The sequence below is a fragment of the Ciconia boyciana genome, chromosome 5 (genome assembly GCF_034638445.1).
Source record: "Ciconia boyciana chromosome 5, ASM3463844v1, whole genome shotgun sequence".
NCBI lineage: Eukaryota > Metazoa > Chordata > Aves > Ciconiiformes > Ciconiidae > Ciconia > Ciconia boyciana.
In genome coordinates, this window is record NC_132938.1 from 68,318,963 (window position 1) to 68,340,751 (window position 21,789).

Genomic DNA, 21,789 nt, shown 5'->3' on the forward strand with positions numbered 1-21,789 from the left:
AAGGAAGACATACCTAGCAGTAATTCAAGAACAAAGCAGTTAACACTGCTGCTAAATAAAGAAATTTACTACATACAGCTGCACTTCTGCTTACAAAAGATATAGCTCTTCTGTGTTTTTCCTAAGAAACTGCAGCCTTCAGCCTAATAAAAAAGCTGATTCTGATACCTCCAACGCTGGGGGAAGAGGGGAATATATAAAAATGTTTTTTCCTCCAAAAAGCTTTCCTGCTTCGCATAGTGATTTGTTACTGAAACATCTCAAAGCATTAAGATCTATGCCTGAAACCCTGTATTATATAACTTTGCAGATACAGTTCCACTACTGAGGACCATCAGATGTTACTTGAGAAGCCTTAATCTCTGTTCTTTCTTTTCCCATGAGAACATGATTTGCTCTTACAGTTACACAAATGTGCTCCCAGTTAGTCACACAGCCAACTCTCCTGCCAGTACGCCCTGCAGAGAGAGTGGCATCTCTCTCTAACCACTTCTCTGCACTGGTTTTGTATTTAACTGGAGCACTGATGATTGAAGTCAGTGTAACCCACACCCAAAACTCGTTTGTTTGGTTTCAAATGAACGTTTTTCTTCTTGTAAAAGAGTCTGGGTTTTCTCACTGCTCCAGAGCTTTCCCTGTAGCTTTACAATCTTAAATAATGAAAGACCGTCAGCCACACATTGGGACTACAAACATGGGCATTTGAGTTTTTTAGTTTTTAGAAGGACTGGAGTCTATAGACTAAAGGATTTTTAAGGGGGTCTCATAGCACATTAATACTTGTGTGTCTTTGCATGTGTGCAGAAGCTATAGAAAAGAAGTGACGTCCATTCCTCTGGGTTCATTTGCTGTGGAGGAAGCTGTGTGGTAACAAAAGAGTCAGGCGCACAGATGTATCTGTCTTGGATACAATCTATTTTGTACATTTCTGAGATGCCAGGAGGCACCTGTAACAAAACAAATCACCTTCCTCTCAGGTGTTCCAGAAAACTACCCCTAGGGTTTGGTAAGACAATGACAACTTTCTCAAATTGTTCCAGGGGGAATTTCCTAGACCATCGGCCCACTGCCCCACAAGCTGAGATGCAGGCAGACTCCTGTGCTTTGCACTTTCTTGCTCTTAAAAGCAGCAGCCTTGGCTTACAGAGAATATACTAGCAGGACTCCTGAGTTCTCCCTTCTAGCCAAAGGTTATTTCCTGTTCAGTGGAAGTTTATGAAGGATCTAAATGACAGATAGCTACAAATGCCTCCTCTGACCTATCTGCTATGCTGTGCTCTGCTCTGAAAGACTGTTTGCGTTGATTCACTTGCCGTGAAACTGCTGGCCTCAAAAATTAATTAGTATCATAAGCAGACAACACAAACAATGAATTCTTTCATTTTTTACAAAAAAGAGAATTAAATTAAGACAGCAGATTTTTGTAAAGATTACTTATTAAAAGCTATTTAATAGTCCTGGCTTTTGAATAAGTTCACTCTTATGAAATACAGTCCACTATAAAGAGAAAAATACTACAAAGTCATAAACATAACAAACAGAAAAAAAAAAAAATAGATAGAGTTTCACAAACAGCAACAAATCAGCTTTTCCCCATCTGAAGTGGAAGAAAGCTGTGGGTAACTCCTCCAAAGACAGAGCTTCCCTTAGCAAACCCAATACGCAAGAGCTGAACAGTGTGACACACCAGAACATTGGCCTGGTTCTCGTACAAGCAGAGAATCACTTCCAGTCCATGCTTTGAAATCAGCAGTCGTATAAAGATCTTGACAAAGCGAAAAGGCTGCTCAGGAAAGGAAATAGCATAATGCCCATTTTCTTTGTTCACGGCAAAGCTCATCACTGAGCAAAAAGATGCCACTGAAAGGCAAGGAATCCAACAGTGAACAACAGCTTCAGTGTTCAGTCAAGAATGAACTGCTCGATTATTGTCAGCGCTGTCCTCCACAAGAAACAGTGGCGTTATTAACAACCAGCAAAATCCAAACTGGTGACAGTTTTACAATGCAAATTCCAAACATTTCCCATTGATGAAATAACAGAATGAAAATTCTCTAGTGAGTTATGTTGATGCATGTGATACCACAAAATTATCTGTAAGAGGAAGCTAGTAGTAACAGAACTTTTCAGCCATATTCACTCAGAGGTAGGAGGAATGCACCCAGAACTGGCTTTGTACTTTTTTTCTGTTGTATAGACAAGTCATCTTTATTTTACAGATTAATGTGCACAAGTTCATATGTAACTCATAAAACAATTTCAGAAGACTGTATATAACAATCAAAAATAACCAATATATAAATCAAACATTCAATGTCAGGAATCACCAAAATGTAAGAGGTGTGCCTGAAGTAGTCTTAATTCTGCATTCATGTTCCATGTTCTGATAATATGATTGCCATCCCACCTCATGCCACACAGAGGAAAAGTGAAGCTGGGCAAGGAGATAAGGCAGCAATTGTTCTGCTTGTTTCCAAAACTGGAAAATGTTTTATTAAATTGGACAATTTGCAGGAAGGGAAAAAAGGATCTAGATCCTGTGCTTAAGGTAGTCAAATGCTGTTCCTGAGAAATTCCATTTAATCTGTGCCTCTACCTCCGCATCTGAGACGTTCAATATGCTGTCGGCAGCCTAATTTTTCAGAAGTGGTCACCAAGTATGCCTTTTCCACTGTCTTGGCAGATATATTTAGCAGTCTGCACTGTCAGTGGACTTAGGGTCTAAACATATGGAGTACTATATAATGCTATGAACTCTTATGGAACAGATTTTGAATGCCTCTTACATCCAAAACTATTGGATTTTTTTTTTTTTACCCTAAATCAGTGAGTAAACTGATTGCTCTTTCACACAGATTTCTTCAGATTACTGTGAAGATAGATTAAGATTTATGAACCCTTAAACACCCATGTGCAGAGGACCAAAGAAAAGCTCAGAAAAATTAATACCACCATCTTCCAGCAGAGTAGGAACAGTGTAAACTAAATGCAAAGAGTCACTGAACAAAAGGTAATAGTAAGCTATTCATGAACACTGTGCATTAAGTGAGCACTTAACCTGTGAAATAAGTACTCATGCACTTAAATACTTCATGATAAGAGGTAAGTATAAGTACATATTTGCACAGATTATTTAAATTCTATCTTTAACCTTTTGAGTGTATGCCTTTGAACCTTACAACTTCTTTTAACTTGGGAAACCACAACTGGGAAACCTCTCCCCCTCTTTTTTTTTTTTTTTTTAAAGAGGAAGAAGAGGAGGAAAGAATAAAATACTGACTTCACTGAAACATTTCTTTAAAAATCCATAGAGAAACAGTTTCTCATGTCCCTGATACATGCTGGGAGTAATTCTGCTTTCAGAAAAATGCATTGGGAGAGATGCTATTTTGAATTTGATTCTGACAACATGGTAAAACTGACAAAGAATGCAAAAGGATTTCTGAGAGGCCACGACTGCAAAGATACCTGTGGCATAAGAAAGCAGTCTTTCTGTTTTGAAAAAAAGAAAAAAAGGAAAGAAAACCACCAGAAGTTCAAAAAATAACTATGTAGCATCTTTCCTTCAAAGATATCCAAAGGAACAGAAGTGTGCCAAAACTGCATCAGGAAATAGAAGAGACCATATCAAAGTAAAACAGTGAGTTTGTATTGCCTTGGGGAAAGGACAGGAAACATAGTAAGGTGAATATAATCGTATTAGAAATCCTATGCAAAGAGAAATGTGATGGAGTAAAAAGGAAATACATGAGTACTTAGGGACAAAGTTAAAAAAGGCTAAGGCAAAAACACGTTTTATTTGGCAAGGGGCAAAGAAAACCCTAAAGAAAATGGGATCTTAATATGTATTTCAGAAAACAGAGAGAAAGGAAGCTATAAAACCATTATCTAGCTGGAAAGAGAGTTAAAACAAATGAACAATTGACTGTAAGACAACAGCAGGTTTTAATAATCTTCACAAAGGAAAAAAACCTCCGTTAATTATAGCAAGGGGAAAAAATGGATGTTAAGGAGAGTAAGGATCTTAAGAACAATTAGATGTATTCTCACATTACGCAACTGAAGAATTAATTGCATTCAAGTCAGAAGGGGCTTTGCTTTAGAGTAGCTGAGGAACTCGTCAAAGCAAACTAAAGGGAAAGGCAGCAAGGTCCCAGAGGATGGTAGAAGAGCAAACACAAAAGCAACTTAAAAGTGAGGAAGAGAAAGCAGGAACTGAGAAAGTTACAGACCAGACGTAGCAACTCTGATACTCAAAAGTCCTGTAACACACTATAAAAGGTTAAAAGCTACTTTGAATTTGTTAAGAACAACATCTAGTGTCCTTTTTGAGATCAGCACAGTAGCCGATCTCCTCAATGAACTCTTCAATGCTGACCCACACGACATTCTCTGGCATTAATTAGCTTTTAGTGTGATAATGCCTTCTGTGTAAGCATGGGCAGCATACCAAAAAATAAGTAATACTGTTTTGTGGCATTCAGTCTGAAAAACAGAAGCGTTTTACTGTACAGCCAGCCAGCACTGAATTCTGCACAGCCTACTGTGTTGGTAATCTATTACTGCTGAAGATCTATTGATACAGTCACTGAAACGTGGCACATAATTCCAAAGTCCTGAAGCTGACATCTCTCAAAAACCTGATATCAAAATAGTGTGGAAAATAATGTGGCAGGCTATAAAGTATTTTCCTTTGTAAAACTTCCCGAAGACTTTCACTAATTAGATGTATGCAACTTCACTAAAATAAAATACAGCTATGGATGGCAGGCAAGAAAAAGCAGAGTAAAGACTATACTTCAGAATTACGAAAAACAAAAGAAGCATTCAAACATACTTGAGCAAATCTCTACAACTTGGCAAAACAACTCAAGATACTGAAAAATTGTCTCTGCTATGTAAAGACAGTATTCTTCTGGAATGTGCAAGGAACCACATAGACCCTAATTCTGACTCAAATGTGGTTCCAGATGAGAACGACATACCAGGATGTAACACGGCACACTCAAGGAACCATGACTATTACTGGGCTCAGGACTGCTAGAGAGAGAAATGTTAAAAAAAAAATTGTTCACTAGTTCTTTTCTCACTTATCTACATACTCCTATACTGCAGGCACAGCTTCTGGCAGAGAGGAGCACAGAACACAGGTTAGCCTTAGTTTCCTCTCAGTGATGTCAAGTGGTCACTGACTTCCAGGAAGATAAAGATATAATCACATGGCAAATACTGAGGAACATAATTGCCATCTAGGCAGATCCAAGAGCATTTCCTAGATGCAGGGTCTGACCACACTCAGAAGAAAACTGGGTACACATTATCTGCTCTATGAATCCCCACTCTAAAATGAAAGCTGGGCATGCAACTGCAGAGGAGAACCATGGTACCATCCAGAAACGCCCGTCATGGTTTAAGCCCAGTTGGCAACTAAGCACCACACAGCCGCTCAATCATCCTCCCCCTGCCAGCAGGATGGGGGAGAGAATTGGAAAAAAAAGTAAAACCCATGGGTTGAGATAAAGGCAGTTTAATAGGACAGCAGAGGAAGAGGTAATAATAATAATAATAATAATAATAATAGACCATACAAAACAAGTGATGCACAATGCAATTGCTCACCACCCACTGACCAATGCCCAGACAGTCCCCAAGCAGCAATCGCTCCTCCCTGGCCAACTTCCCCCGGTTTCTATACTGAGCATGACGCCATATGGTATGGAATAGCCCTTTGGCCAGTTGGGGTCAGCTGTCCTGGCTGTGCCCCCTCCCCAGCTTCTTCTGCACCCGGCAGAGCATGGGAAGCTGCAAAGTCCTTGACTTAGTGTAAGCACTACTTAGCAACAGCTAAAACATCAGTGTGCTATCAACATTATTCTCATCCTAACTCCAAAACACAGCACTATACCAGCTACTAGGAGGAAAATTAACTCTATCCCAGCCAAAACCAGGACACCCCCCATCTTCTGGACAACTTAGGAAATCAAGATAGCAAGGTGTATTGCAGAGCTCTCGCCCCACAGCCTATGTGCAGCCAACCTGACCTGTATTACACTAACACCCTAAGCAATCACGGGCACATGAATGAAGAACACTCCCTTCTACACAACAGAGCAACTAAATGTTTGCAGATGCAACCCTCCACCAGAAAGCTCACCTACAAAGAAAAGGTTTGTAAGTCTGCTACTGCATCCAGCCAACAGACTGCATCCCAAATCTACCTATTTGTTGAAGCTGGAGCCACAGAGATCCTGGATCCAAATTTGGCCAGCTTCTCAACCTTGGGTGTCCTGCTGCAGCATTAAGTCTTTCATCTTGCTTTTTACTGTAAATGGTAAACAACCTTATGATGGTCTTCCCATTGACCCCAGCCATAATTTATCAGGTCACTACCATTTTAAACCAACTCATAGTTATCTGTTCTTACTGTAAGAGCTTTGTTCTTTAATGAGAGCTAGCTGCTGTCTGTTTAAGACTAGACTACAGAATCAGAGGCTGCACAATGAGAGCTTTCACTATTAGGTTATTGGTATCAACATCTTGGTGGTTAACAAAGCAGTAAGCAACTTTAACTGACTTTCATCTTACTCTTTGCTGTACGTACAGCTTTTTAAAATTTTTATTGCAACTCACCAAAATTTCTCTTTGTTCTTCCAGATTTTTTAAAAAGTTTGAAAACTCATGAAGTGACGCATCTGTAATAAAAAAACAGAAAAAAAGTTTAGTCGTGTTGCAGGATGACATGGCAAAATATAGCCACTTATAGTCACTTCTTACATACCTATGTATCTTTCATCATCTGTCTCTGCATCACCAATGAATTCAAATTTGAAGTCTCTCAGAGAATGAGCAAATTTCCTCTGGGCTGCTGAAAGGTCTGCAAGGAAAAAAAGCACAGATTGAATGTTAGGGAATCATTTTAAGAAGGCTGGAAGATACTTCTACCCCTAGAATAATCAACTTTTACAAGAAACTCTTAACAAAGGTCTGCCTAAGGACATTACAAGACATCCAATATTGTCTAACCCTCTTCTGATCTCATCTGGGAATTCGTCGCACAGATTTGTTTATACAAGGTTATATAGTAGAAAGCAAGTGTGATGATGTGTACAGTATTAGATCTACTCTTACGCTTCACTATACCACAATTTAGGGCACAGGCCATACAAACAGTTCTATAACTGCAGAAGTTTAAGGCATAACACTCAGAGTAAGTTGTGCCAGTTGTCCTACACTGCTAACCTAAGTTCACTAGTATATTTGTCAGCACAAATATGCATCTTAGGATTTTCTGTATACTTTACATAGATACTTTACATACATAGATACATAGATACATATACACTTTACATACTCTCTGCTCATGAGACATTCATACATAAACCAAATTTAAAAGAATTGTTGCACTGGAACTAGAAATTCCATGGACTTAAACTATGCCAAAAGTTAGTTTAGTTAAATGCACAGCATTAAAATTAATTTTGTATAATAACTGGTTTGTAATATTCCTAAAACAATTTCTTCAACCCAGTTTTTACCTATTCGTGTTTGACAATTTGGGGTCGGAGGGCTGCACTCTTACATCCCCCAGGAAGTAATCAGACTCTATATTCAGCCACAATATCATAATTATAAACACTTATTAAGATTTATAAACCTGTAAATAAGCAGTGTACACACACTTTCCTGTCGTGCTGACGTGTGCACGTTTGGAATGTCACGAGTTCTGGAAGGATGGAATTCCTCAATAGAAAAAAAGGATGCATGTCCTGGTACACTCCTACCCAGTAGTAAAGGTTTTACTTGCATTTTTGTTGTCAGCCAAGGTTAAGAACAATTTGAAATATTTAGTTAATCTATAATCTTTTTCTTATCACCTGCAGTTCTGAAGGGTTAAGAACAACTCTTCTCACAGACCAGCTAAGCATTTTGTTCTTTAATATTAACTGGAGCTAAAAGACTACAAACTTGGGCTTTTTTTGTTGTTCTTGTTTTGGTTGGTTGGTTGGTTTTTTTTAGAAAAAAAAAAACCAAACCAAAACAAAACAAAAAAACTTTACAATAGGTCCTGCATCCAACACATCATATGTTTTATCATGTGTCATAGTCAAGAACAACTTTGACATACGATGCTGCACTGAAAGTTCAGTTCAATCACTTAGAAGGATAAGTCACAAATACTCTACGAACAGCAAGACACAAGCTAAAATGAAAAAAATGCTTTCTGTTCCTTGCCATTCCACATTCCTTACTTTTCATCCATTTCTCATTAGTCCTTTCCTCACCTATTGTGTAACAGCGCCGTTCCCTGTGATGCTATGCTGCCAGGTACTCACCTCCCTTTTGCAACTAACTTCTAAAGCCTGTACATGTACCCTTCAACACAAGAAGCAGCAGGATGCTGCACAGGGTTGAAGGAAGAAGGATAAGAAGGCTGAAGGAAAAAGCAACATAATTCCCGTGCGAAAAGGAAACGTGAGTATTTTAACTCAAATGTCTTGTGGACTAAAAGGCTGTTCATAAAGTAGACAGCAAAAGAAATAATTTCTGCCAGCTGTGAAAGGCTTAAAAATGGAAAATAACAAGTTTCTTAAACATCTAATGTTATGCTTATTTGCAAGTGAGGTCACAACACAAGGCTGAAAAGAGTTTATTTATGGGAGAATGGGTCCAACAACACACACTCTCCCAAACTTATTTAATTTTCTTGAATCCGATAATCCCCTACCAAAGCCCTGTCACATGAGACCTAGCCCCATGCTAGAGGAAGGAATTGTTTATTACATTTTCCCTCACTTGTAGAGGTGAAGTATTCAAATAATACATACACGCAACATACACGTTAAGAGAAGGCATGCAGCACCGCATCCACACATCACCCCCCTTCTCCCTTCACAGACTGAAAGGGTACTAAAATACTGAAGTGGGCTACAGGCTTTGATGAGCCTTTCTAGAGCAGTGAGAAACTGCCTCCTGCATAGCTGCCTACCCCACCTCTCCACCAAAAGCCACCTCTTTGGTGACAGTGACAGCAGACAGAACCTGTGCCCACACCCCGACTCTTTCAGTGCAAAGTCCAACATCTTCAGTCAAGTTGAGAAGGGGCTGAATCAAAACACTCAGCTTCTCACAGGATCAGAAAGCCACATCCATGCATTTCTCTCTACTGAATCTGCTGAGGGATTGGAAATTACTGACCAACGGGCTGAGCGGGTGGTTGGAAACAGTAACCTTTTAAACATACCAAAGCTAGATTTGCAGAGTTCCTGTATTAAAGCCATGAAGACACTTCAAATTTTTGCAATGTCTTTCCACAAATAATCTCTGAAACGTTTAAGAAGTGTTCCAGAAAATTTTGGAAAGCATCAAGGGGTGGGGGGAGGTTGGAGGTTTGGGACACAGAAGAATGACCTGATGGGTCAAGAAAAGCCACAGATACCTGGCTATTGAACCAACACCTAGAAGAAAAGACAATGAAATAGGAAGAGACTTTCTGACGGATTTTAAGAACTTGGCACTTTCAACAATGGTGAGAAGTCACTGGAGCAAAATAAAAACCAATCACATGGTGCAAGACGTAACTGGGAAGAAACAAACCTCCTGACTGGGGGAAGAACACTCCAGTCATTTGGTTCAACAGACTGCTGCAATGATCAGACTCCTAGCTGTTACCAAAACAAAGAGATTTTTAATCCTGCTTAGTCAGCAGATGTTAACTACAAGATTCATTCTCCAATGTTTGTATATCATCCATCAGTCTTGTTTTATTTTGGCTAAATTTACATTTAAGGTCACATTCTGTTTTCATTCCCTACACCAAAATAGCACTGGTCTAACATAAAACTAGCACCTTCCCAGGCAGAACCACTGGTGCTCAGCTATTCATAGGAATTGAAAAGCCTTGGGTCTGCCTCTTCCTAAACTAAAAAAACCCCAAATCTGTGTATCAAGTAGAGATGGAGAAAAACTTTCTCAAAAGGTCAGAGCAAGAATACTGAACTCGTTCTGCTACAGCACAGGAAAGAGTACAAGGATGGTGGCTAGACTCAAAAAGATAACACAGCCCCATGTTGCACTTCTTGTCGTCTGACAAATCATGGCCAGAGGGAGACACCTGAGACCGTCTGCAGTCCAGCCTTCCACTGCAGGGCAAACAGCATGAAACTGCTCCAGCCTTTACCCTGATAAAATCCATGTATCCTACAGTACATACACAGATGTGCACATAAGTACAAGCATTTATAAAACTCTATAAAAACAAACTAGATGCTGGTATCATCATATGTACTATACTCTCTTACTATTGTGTTGCAATTTAAATGCTGAGCATTGTTGCTTAAGTTAGAAATTTCATAAATGTAACTTGGCTCTCTTCCATCCTCTGTCAGAAAACCTTTACTACAGGAAAATTATTCAGCTGGCACTGACAAATACATCCCAGTATTGTTCCACATCAGCATTAGAGCTTGCAAAACCAGTATCTCCTATATAACAGACCATAAACACATACAGATTCCAGCTACATACATTAGAATAAGACAGTACATGAGTATGGTATGTATCAAACAGCACAGCCAGTTACACTGATTACCCGAACAATGCTGTAGCCTACTGAAAAAACACAGTGAGAATTTAGGGGGCCAGAAAGTAATTATTTTATTCCCTTTAATCTCCACATTCTACACAGTAACACCAAAGAGAAATATACAGGAAGCAGTAATAGGGTTGTTGCTTATTGAAAGCTGCTGCTATCATTTAATGGGAGGAACAGGGCATTCAAGATCAAAGAGCGTTTAAATATCAACCAAACACTAACACTCTTTCCTGAATAAAACATAATCCTGGCAAACCCATAAGGCAGAGTCATTTCGAAGACTCACTTTCTTAAAACACTAAAGGAAGCCAAGCATCTGCTAAATGTTTTGACCAAAAGACTGAAGACACATTTCCAGTGAGACAGGCACACTGAGACAGGCACATTTCCAGTGAGAGAAGAGGTACATAAGGACACCAGGGCTTTTCATTTTCTCTCTTTGCTAATGTTCATATCAGTACAAGATATTTTTTTTCCTGTCTGAATGCAACTACTTAAAAACACACCAGAAGAAACAGGAGCAGCCACCAGCTCCCCCACTTTGCTCTGAAACACTTCGGTAACAAGCGCTCCCGTCAGCTCATCCTGCGCCAGACACGCTGCTGGTGCCCCACACAAATATCTCTATATTTTTCTATTTCTACTTGGAGGAAAATATTTTTGTTCCTTATCTGAGTTGAGCTGAGCCAACGCAACACTATTAGTTGCTAGGCAGTGGCCAGCCCTCACTTACAGCACCAGACTCCAATCGCTCCCTTTACTCTAAGATCAGTACTACCTTCAGTGTTAGCCACCTAAACTAAAACCCTTGCACGAAGCAAGACAGCATTAGGAAGCAATGTTATCCTAGATCTCTTTTGCATGGCAGGAGAGTTATCTGCTTGCAACAGCCCTCTGTATTAGTGTTAATATTTTTCTACAGCAAAATACAGATTTCTATATCAAGCTTCACTTTCACTGTATCATGATGATTCTTTAAGAACTGGAATTACGTCGCCATTCCTCACCCCTAACTACAAATCTCATTGACGTTAACAGATATGCTCCAGGAATGACAGATTTCTAGAGGCTGTATTTAACAGGGGTTAAAATTGCTCTGGGCTTGTTCCACAACATTGTCCTCAAAAAACTAAAAGGTTAACAAATACTTAGATTTAACTACCAATCTCGTCTTTAAGCTACGTTACTACATTAAGGACTAATATTAGACTTCTCGATCTGTTTTCCTCACAGTAGACCAAGATCAGGCAAGCTGCACGCCGTCGTGAAACAGGCAAGGACAAGCTGAGCGAGAGTTGGTCCCTCCCCTCTTCTTCCCAGGCATCAATCTCACTTGCAAGAGCTAACCAAGTAGGAACAGAGTACTTAAAATAGTTTGTCCAAGAGCTGCAATATGGACTTGTATGACGTTTTGTACAAAACACGAGCCATCTCAACGCTTACAAAAGCAACTCCATGTTTCTCTTCTGTGTCCCCTTTAGCAAGGTGAACAATTAATCTAATATAATCCATGACACTGAGAGCATGAACAGGATTTAGTTATTACCTTAGTAAGGTGGATAAACAGGATTTACTTATTAACTTAGCAGATGCAAGCCATGTGGCAGATTCTTAAGAGCAATAACATGTTCCAACTCCCTAAAACCAAATAAACTTTTAACTACCCATTTTTATCTAATAAGTATATTGAAATAATCATCAAAACAGAAAAAAATGACAATAAAGCTAAAATACAAAGTTATTCATTCCCCTCCAAAACCAGAATGGAAATCAAGTTCAAAGACTAACAGGTTTCTGGAGTCCAGTTTTGACAATGTCACCTAACCCATGGCAACTCATGAGTTTCTGAAAGCTTAGCAAATTCAGGTATGAGGATTAAAAATCAACTCATTGCTGACTTGTCAAGTAGCTCTTAACTTCTTATTCCCCTCCCCCCCCAGCATAATACAGTGTAAGCGTATTTGGACCATCCCACACCTTTAAAACAGATAAGAAAAACCGCAACGCCTCTCCATTTCGGTTGAACTCAACTAGCGACGCAGCATTCTGCTCCTGCTGGCCCAAAGGCACCTTTCCAGCCGCAGCTCCCGAGCCTCCAGCAGTCGACAGCTTCACACCCTCCACATTCATACGCTCAGGTCTGAGACAAACCTACACCAATTGTACCAAAGTTATGAAGTTTTTTATTATTTACTAAAAATCCTCAGAAATTTGGTGTCAGAATGAAGTTATTTGATGTATCAAGTTTACACACACACATGCACACACAAATGAGAGTTTAAATTTTCAAAATACAACGAAAAAGAGGAAGAGCTAGCAAACAGCAGCAGCAATATTTTAGGAAAAGTCTTTCAAATTTTAACATGGAAGGGGTTTTGTTACCAAATTTAAAAAAAAAAGCTTTGTCATTTCAGCATCAAACAGAAAAAAGGAAATTGCAAGAATAAAATTAAAAACAAGCAACCCTAAGGTAATTTATATGTAAATACAAGAAATTTATAACAATTTTAGGAATTGTAATCTCTAATGGAATTTTTCTTTTTAACTCATCACAGATAGGAATTGATGTCATTCTTCTGTTACACTAAAAGTCTAAATTTTGTCATGACTTTCCCAACTAATGACAACAGGAAGTGAACATCCAGAAGCCAAAAAAGAAAAGCATGTTTTTATTGTCCAATCTATGAAAAAGAGAGAAAACTGAATATTGGGGCAATGAATATCATTCTTCAGAACAGTGCCTGTGTTAGGAACTGACTAGTCATAAATATTTCTTCCACAGTGTTTGACATTCCCTATTACCAGTTTTAGTGCACAATGGGGTCATTAATTGTGGCATAATTAAGTGACAAGTAACAACAGGCTATTTATCCTGAACAAGCCACACGTAAATGGCATGACAGAGATATTCTAACCTTCTTCCCACTTCTTAAGACAGAGAACCACCCAATTTTTGCAAGATTTCTATTTCATAAGTTACTTCTATCGTATTTTATGACTCTCCTTCTTTCACTTCTTTCAAATGCATAATCCCATAGTCTAAATGCCATTATTCTCCACATCGATCAAAACAGGCAAGTTCAGAAAGCTTTCAGATTTTAGCAGAGACTCTTATTTTCATAGATATGCAATATGTTTTAGATGCCATAACCTCCAACCATTGTTTTCTCCTATAGAAAGTATGCAGCATAATAACATAAAACACATATCATGTCATCTACCTTCTCTAGTTCTCCAACTTTTACCAGTGAAAACAGACTTAACTCATTTCTCCTCTTTCTACCCTTGCAAGTATAAGGGTACAAACTCCACATTCCCCCACATCAAGAAACAACCAAATAACATGTTAATTACCATATATGAAATATTACAAAGTAGCATCTTATGCGAGTATGGGCAAACTGCCAAATCGTGCTGGTATTGTCCCTTGGCTGCACCACACCTTCTTGGGCTCTGGTTATTTGCCTTTTTAGGTGGATCTTTGAAATCAGCAAGCCAGCTACTCCACCCTGCCAAGGGCATCTTCCTCTTTGCATGACAGACATTAGGCAAAACAGTACATTTAGTATCTCAGCGGATATTAAGGCTCTTCTAGAGCATCTCCAACAGCTCTTACAAAAAAGTGCATCCCTCTGTCAGCTCGGATGGTGACTAAATCTTTCAGTTCCACTCTTCAGAAACGCAGCATAAATTACAATTCATGAAGGAAAAGGACAAGCTGCATCCCTGGCCCTACAACCCTGCCAATAAATTCACTACTTCAGGGGTGGAGAAACATTCCTGCAACCACCCTGACATAAGACCTGTATCCTACAGACTGCTGAAGGGTCAGGCAACTGTGATGGAAGTTACTGTGGAGTACCACAAAGATAATTTGTCTTCAAAGGAATCATAACCATCTTCCTGATCCTTACAACCTCCATGTTTCTGACAACAAAACAGACCAAAAGAAGTAGTAAATTAGAATGCAAGGACTAAGAAAAACAAATTTGCAATGCAGAAAACTACGAGAGCATTCCACCAAATTCACACGGTTCCCAAAGATAAAAACTAGCAGTTCAGGATTTGCTGCAAAGGTTTCCCTATATCATACTGCACTAAATGGCAGCAAGATGGACACCAATGTTATGTATATAATCTGTTCCCAAAAGAAAACTCTGCATCAATCCAGAAGCAACCATTTGAATACACAATACCAAAACAGTTGTACCATCAAATCTTTCACTGGCAAAGCTTTCTACAATACCTTCAGCTCTAAAACTAGCACAAACCTGGGGAGTGTCTTCCAAAAGTGACTGAATTAGAAAATGAGAGATGAAAACATTCCTCTTCAGAGATCAGGATTTTACTATTATTAATGTAAAGATGTATGAATTCAGAAGGTAAGATTACATTTCTAGTAGTGAATTTTCTAGCAGAAATTTAAAACTGACTTAAGTCTTTTATAAGACAACTCTGATCACTAAATGGAACATAAATTTCCAGATGATGTATTCTTCAATTCAAATTCTTGTCAAACACCACAGATTTGAAGGCCCTCCTGCATTTATTTATGGTTTCTTTAATCATATTTATTCTGTTCCTGCTCCACAAACCATTTATATCCTAAGTGAAGCTGTTGATGTCTCAAGGACAATTTGCAAACAAGCAAGGGTGTTCAGTAGCAAGTAAATCAAAAGACCATACTGCTTAAGGATGAAAAATTGTACTAGATAACTGAAAACATTCTCCTCAACTGGGAAACTCTGTAAAAGAAATAAAGTAGTTACAGGAAAAAATGTGTTTATTGTACAGATACTTATCCAACATCAGCATTCTGAATGTTTTAATTCTGGAGAATTGCTTTCTTTCCCAGACTTATTTCCCAGACAGTAACTATAATGTTTACATAAAACAGAGTATATTGTGTTGAAATATTATTTTGATTGCAAAAGAAAAGACCAATTCACTGTTGGGCAGAAGCTCAATTTTGCAATTATATTCTCCAACTTATAAAAGAGTTTTGTGGTTGGGGAGTAACCCCACATAACCAAATCTATACTATGAATATGGACAATGAAGCATTAACCCCTCACAGCTCATCTTAAATTAAATATTCTCTGAATTCAGAGCACTTTACTTTTCAAAATCCAAATAACTAACATATAATACTTTTATATTACATATAATAGTAAAATAATATATTACTATTATAACTAATAGTAATAACTACCTAATTTCTTCAGTCATCAAAATTCACTCATGGCAGTCAGGTAAAGTTGTTACATCAACACAGCAGGAGGATCTGACCCATCACGAGGGCACAGAGATTTCCCCCTTCCAAGAAACAGGACTGACTTCATTATTTGAAGTCTATTGTCTTAGAAAGCACACATGCGACCGAAACTTGATGTGGTTGAGAAAGTTGGAGGGGAAGCGCAGCTCAGCCTGGGATGGGAAGGTCACAGCAAACATGCCAGCTTGCAGGTTTTTCACATGCCGCATCTACTGCCGTTGAGCATGAACATCATCTTGGAGAGTTCACATCCAAGATTTTCAGCAAGATCTTTTTTTTCCTCCACAGCAGCAAGCAAGGGAGGGAAAAAAGAAAAAAACCCCAACCTTTCCCCACAGTTTGTAGCTAAATGAATCCCAAACAGGATTTCATGCAATAAAGGCCTTTTTCCTGACAAAGCTCTCTGCCTGCTTAGTTCCAGCCATCTGCAAACAATGCAAGTGTTAGTGCTTTCCACGAGAAGTCAGAAGACAACTCCATAATGGGAAGTGGGCAGCTAAAAGACACGGAAAGCTGGTAGCCACCTCCCTAATGAATTACTAGAGCAAGTATTTTTATCATCTTTAAAAGCACATGCTGTTCAACTGATGGTTTGAAATATTTTATGAAGCTGTATATCAAGTCTGCAGAAATATCAACATTAAACATGAAAACATTAGCAAAAAAAAAAAGCATCATTCACAATGTTTTCGCTCTTCAAAATGGCAGATATCTCAAAATATTGTCACGTGTATGGAATTACTGCCTGCCTGAACATTCACATATGTAGACAAAAACCCACAAGGAGATCAGACTTGCAAGATACTGTGATTTCTCCACAACAAAACATGTCCAAACATGCACTCAGCACACCTGCACACATATAATTAGTGTTATACGAAATGGCTACCATTTCGTATACTTACTGATGACAAAGTCAGTAAGACCATAAAAGGTTCATCAGTAAGACCATAAAAGGTTCAGAAAATAAAGTTACATTTTCACCAGTTCCTCTGCTCATGAGTCATGAAAATTAAGCAAAATTCTTCCACTAGGCTGAGAAAGACCCTAGATAGTACAGTTTTACTTTCCCAAGTGCAACAGGATTCAAGTGGGAGAGGATGGAGGAAAACACAATGCGGAATTGGACAAATGAGCAGCTGAGATCTATAATGGCCAACAAGTAATGGCCAAGTGCCCAACCTTCGGGCTATTTATTTACTTATTTATTTATTAAAAGGTGAGAGTAGGAGTGCATTTTGGAAAATACTTGACAATTTAGTGTATTTCTACACAAAAAAAACTTAAAATCCAAATTCAAAATGCAGAGGGTAGGAATTCTGGCAAGATTTGCATTAAACTCCTTTTACTGAGGTATAGACATCTTTGTCCACTGTAGGCAAGCCGGGTTGAATCTTCAGCATCAAGGAGGATGGGATGACCACAACAGACCCCCAAACAAGGAAGAGTCCAGGAATAACTTTGCTGTAGCTAGACACAGAAGTGAAATGAATCCAAGTTTTGATAGAGAAAACAGCTGGCATTAACTGTGGTGCAGAGGACAGCCTGTACTTACATCATATACAGTTTCCAGAAAAAGCACCAGACAGCATAGCAGTGGGTAGCTAAGCTAGATGCTCAAATTAAAAAAAGGTTTTACTACACACTTTGCCAAAACTGTCAAATGGGGATTTTATGTGTAAAGCAACACAACAGTTGTGTGCCAAAAGGAAATTTTTCCAATAGCTCTCACGTAAGCTGTATCTGGCTAAACCATATTAAAACTGAAGTTTCTAATTAGGTCAGACCAAAACTGTATACATACACCACTGAATATTTCAACATCTGTATACTGAATACAGGATTCCTTTAAATAAATAAAAACAGCAGAAAGCACTGAAATACATGAAACATGAAAATAAAAGGATGAGCCTCCCACTCCCCTTTCACTGCTCTCACTGTTGCTCTTTTAAAGTTGTTGCTAGAGGAAGCCCTGATGCTCCAGCATCATTTCACCTGCCACCTTCTCTGATTATTGCAGTTTCTTTGCCTGGGCAGAAGAAGAATAAACTTATTGCTCCTGCCATCAATAACCACTAACGGACCTTGACAGGAAATATTTATTTAAATATTCGACTATGTATTATGGTATATGCCAAAAGAGAAACTTATCTCTGGTCTGGACAGTTGTGCAATATTTGAACTCTATGTGCCAAGAAATCCCGTAATCCTTCTGTCAGTTTCAGATTAGAAATTTTACAAGAGGCCAATGAATCAATTGTAGGATATTACTATGTATGTAAGAGAGACACACAGTCAAACTTACTAAATCTGATTAGGAAAAAACCTTTGACAAAGTTACTGGCACACAAGCATGCGAAAGCCTCACTGCTCTGGGATTTCTGTACGTTTCTCCAAAATGAGTTTCCAATCTGGGTATCAGTGGCAACTGGTTCCAGAAACAAAGATCACTAAATGATCAAAAAACAAAACAAAACAATTGAGCAAAAGAAATTTAGGATAGTCAAGAACAACCACCATATCTTCATGAGAAGCACAAGCCATGAAAGAAACATCTTGCAATCCTACACACCTATACCAACGTAATTCTAAGCAGTAAACAAATGGCTTTTAGTCTTCTAATGCAACTTTCATATTTTATTGTTTTCAAACAAAAGAAAGAGTTACAGTATATAACACAGCAAGAATCTTTTCTAGATTACTTACATCCTTTATGCTTTGACACAAGAATTAGCTTAAATTTTCTATCTCTGTTTTAGAGGAAAGTCAAGCTGGTTTTGTTCCTACATGAGCGTAATGTGTATAATTTTAGAGTGAAAGTACTAGCCTATGTAACTTTTCTGATTTTTCCATACCTTAACTGTTTCAGCTGCATTACTATGCACTCTACATTCCTGACATAAGGCGTTCTCACGAGAGAGAAGATAATGCAGCTTCCTGCATAAGTCAAGCAATACTGCAGAAGTATTCACAACCTCCCTTAGAAACTACTATGTATTTCCGGCACTGGAAGTGACTATTCTCACCATTTTGATGATACAAGGAACACTTTATATAATAGAGTAGGAGTACAGGAGGTCAGTAATTGGTTCAGTAGTGGTTGAGTTGCACTGATGGAAGCTGAGGAAAAAAAGAGTGAGCCAGCATTTCCAAAGAGAAAGTTGTTTTATAAAACATTTGGATTTGTAAAGTTTCTATTACCATTTCTGGGGTTGAGGCATTACTAAGCTTTGGAAAATTTGTTTATAAAACAGGAAGCATTGATTTTTGCTTTGCGCCAGAAGTTGGGGGCCAGAAAGAACTGTCGTGGTTTAGCCCCAGACGGCAACTAAGCACCACGCAGCCGCTCACTCACTCCCCCCCCCACCCTCGTGGTGGGATGGGGAAGAGAATCAGAAGAGTAAAAGTGAGAACACTCGTGGGTTGAGATAAGGACAGTTTAATAGGGAAAGTAAAAGCCGTGCGCGCGAGCAAAGCAAAGCAAGGAATTCATTCACTACTTCCCATGGGCAGGCAGGTGTTCAGCCACCTCCAGGAAAGCAGGGCTCCATCACGTGTAATGGTTGCTTGGGAAGACAAAACGCCATCACTCCGAATGTTCCCCCCTTCCTTCTTCTTCCCCAGCTTTATATGCTGAGCATGACGTCGTGTGGTATGGAATAGCCCTTTGGTCAGTTTGGATCAACTATCCTGGCTGTGTCCCCTCCCAGCTTCTTGGGCACCTGGCAGAGCATGGGGACCTGAAAAAAGTCCTTGACCAGTGTAAATACCGCTCAGCAACAGCCAAAACATCAGCGTGTTGTCAATATTATTCTCATACTAAAACCCAAAACACAGCACTACACCAGCCACTAGGAAGGAAATCAACTCTATCCCAGCCGAAACCAGGACTCCTTTCTTCCCTGGACCCACCAACAACAGTTCATATTCAAGTACCATCCCTGCTTATCATGAGCCAAAGGATCCACAACTCTGCCTTGCTAGCCCAGACATATTCAGCGTACTCGAAGCTTTAACTGCATGCGTCAGAGCAAGTAAGAAGTGGACAAAAGAGGAGCAGAAGTCTAAAGCTGACCCACAACTGACCACAAATGTTGTCAAATTAAAAATCTAAACATGGGTTCCCTTCTCTAAAACAAGACAAAATGAAAAAAATCCATTCTAGCAGCCTAATAGCTCAAATGAGGAGCTGTTTGGACAGTGACAATCTATGTTATATGTACAATACTCATAGAAGAACCCCAAATTTCAAGGATGTTGCCTGAAATTAGTACAATACAAATAAGGGATGATAAATTACACAATGATCTGAAGGAAATGCTTCAGCTTTCACCAGTGAACGTATTGTATCTGTACAACACAGGAAAGGAGTTACGCCCAGCATGTACACCTACATACACAGAATTGTTCTACGGAGGAAAAAAAACCAAATCACTTAAAATCAGCTTAAAAGAAAAAAGACGGTATGCCATACCTTCTATGATGGTTATCTTCCAATAGAATCATGCAAGAGAGCTACCAACAAATCTACCAGGAGAAACGCTAGTTAGAAAGCAAATCAAAACCACAAGACACTTCAGGGTTATTCTCAATAGCCAGAAGACAGATCTTACGTTTGACAACTGTGAAAAACTCTTAAACCCAAAACAGCGCTGGGAATAAGCAGGAGACTTATATCAACACTTCCTAACATCACAACCTCAGCAGTGCAGAACAAGCCCCTTTACAGGGTAGCTGTGGCTTGCCAGGGAGGTGGGCTCTGAGAAGAAACGTCACCTCCAGCTCCACTTGGTACTCAGCGTAAAGCCTAACATCTCACACCCCGCTGAAGGGAAAGGGCACTCGCCGCCCTCCCATGAGACCTAACAGCATGGGGAGAGACCCACCGCGGCATGTCACCCACCCGGATACCCAGTTCCTGTGCTGCTGTGCCGCTCAGAGCAGTGACCAAACCGATGCCCCAGCTGCTGGGCCAACAAAGAGCAGCAGGAAAACAGCTGCTGCCATTTATTAGAGGGAGCATAACCGCACCGTTGCTAAGCCAGCCTGCAGCATTTTGTCTAAAGGGTCTGTACATGCAGCTATTGCCAGGCCCTATCACACTGAAGAATTTATAGCCTAAAATTATCCACTCCTTTTCTTCAAATTCCCAGTCCCACAGAGACTGGATTTGTCCTGGAGAGGTATGAAGCAAGAAATAATACTTTATTTACCAAAACTCATCATCTGAAACCTTATGCTGAAATTATATATTAAGAGATTATTGCTACTCTGTGCCACACAGCTAGCAGTATATGCTTTAATACTTCAAATGCAACATTTATTTTGGTTATCAAGGAAACAATAAAATACTTAGCAGCATTATACTACTACAGCATTCAGTGCAGCAGCACTTTGTGAGGTTTGGGGATGAAAACCAGGAGAATTTACAGTTCCTTCTCTCTGATATCTTAGGAAAATTCACAAGATCTATTACCCAACTGGGCTCAGACAGCATGGGGGATAAAAGGGTGGTCTGTCTGACTGCAGGCTGCCCGCCGAACATTTAGCAGCAGCATATGTTAATTATTCAACTTGAGATTGTAGGATAAACACTGCATGTCTATCGTTCTGCACTCCAGCTGTACGGGCTTTATAGCTCAAGCTTTAGCACTCATTGGTACAAACTGTCCTGGCTGCTCACAAAACTTTAAATGTGCGTGTCTTTTAAATCAGATTATTTGTTCGTACATCAAGCTTGGAAGCAAGCAGAAAACAACCAAGATGATGGAAGAAAGGAAAGTAATTAATTAACAATCCCTGACACCAAACAAAACAAACATTTGAAAAAAGGCACCAAATGTGAAATACTATAACTGTGGAGTATAATTGCCTGACTAGGTCTAAATTTTGCCAGGCTGATAGGGAAGACTAAGTAGTTGTC

At 39.2% G+C, this 21,789-nt stretch overlaps 1 protein-coding gene across 3 annotated transcripts in view; it reads right to left on the bottom strand.

The window, feature by feature from the left end:
- Positions 1-21,789, bottom strand: part of ARHGAP10 (Rho GTPase activating protein 10) — a 151,442-nt gene that overhangs the window by 101,553 nt on the left and 28,100 nt on the right. For all 3 annotated transcript variants that reach the window (XM_072861793.1, XM_072861792.1, XM_072861791.1), the window contains exons 2-3: positions 6,779-6,874; positions 6,631-6,692 (exon numbers count right to left, since the gene is read on the bottom strand). In XM_072861793.1, coding sequence (XP_072717894.1) covers positions 6,631-6,692; positions 6,779-6,874 — 158 coding nt within the window. The remainder of the gene's footprint in view (positions 1-6,630; positions 6,693-6,778; positions 6,875-21,789) is intronic.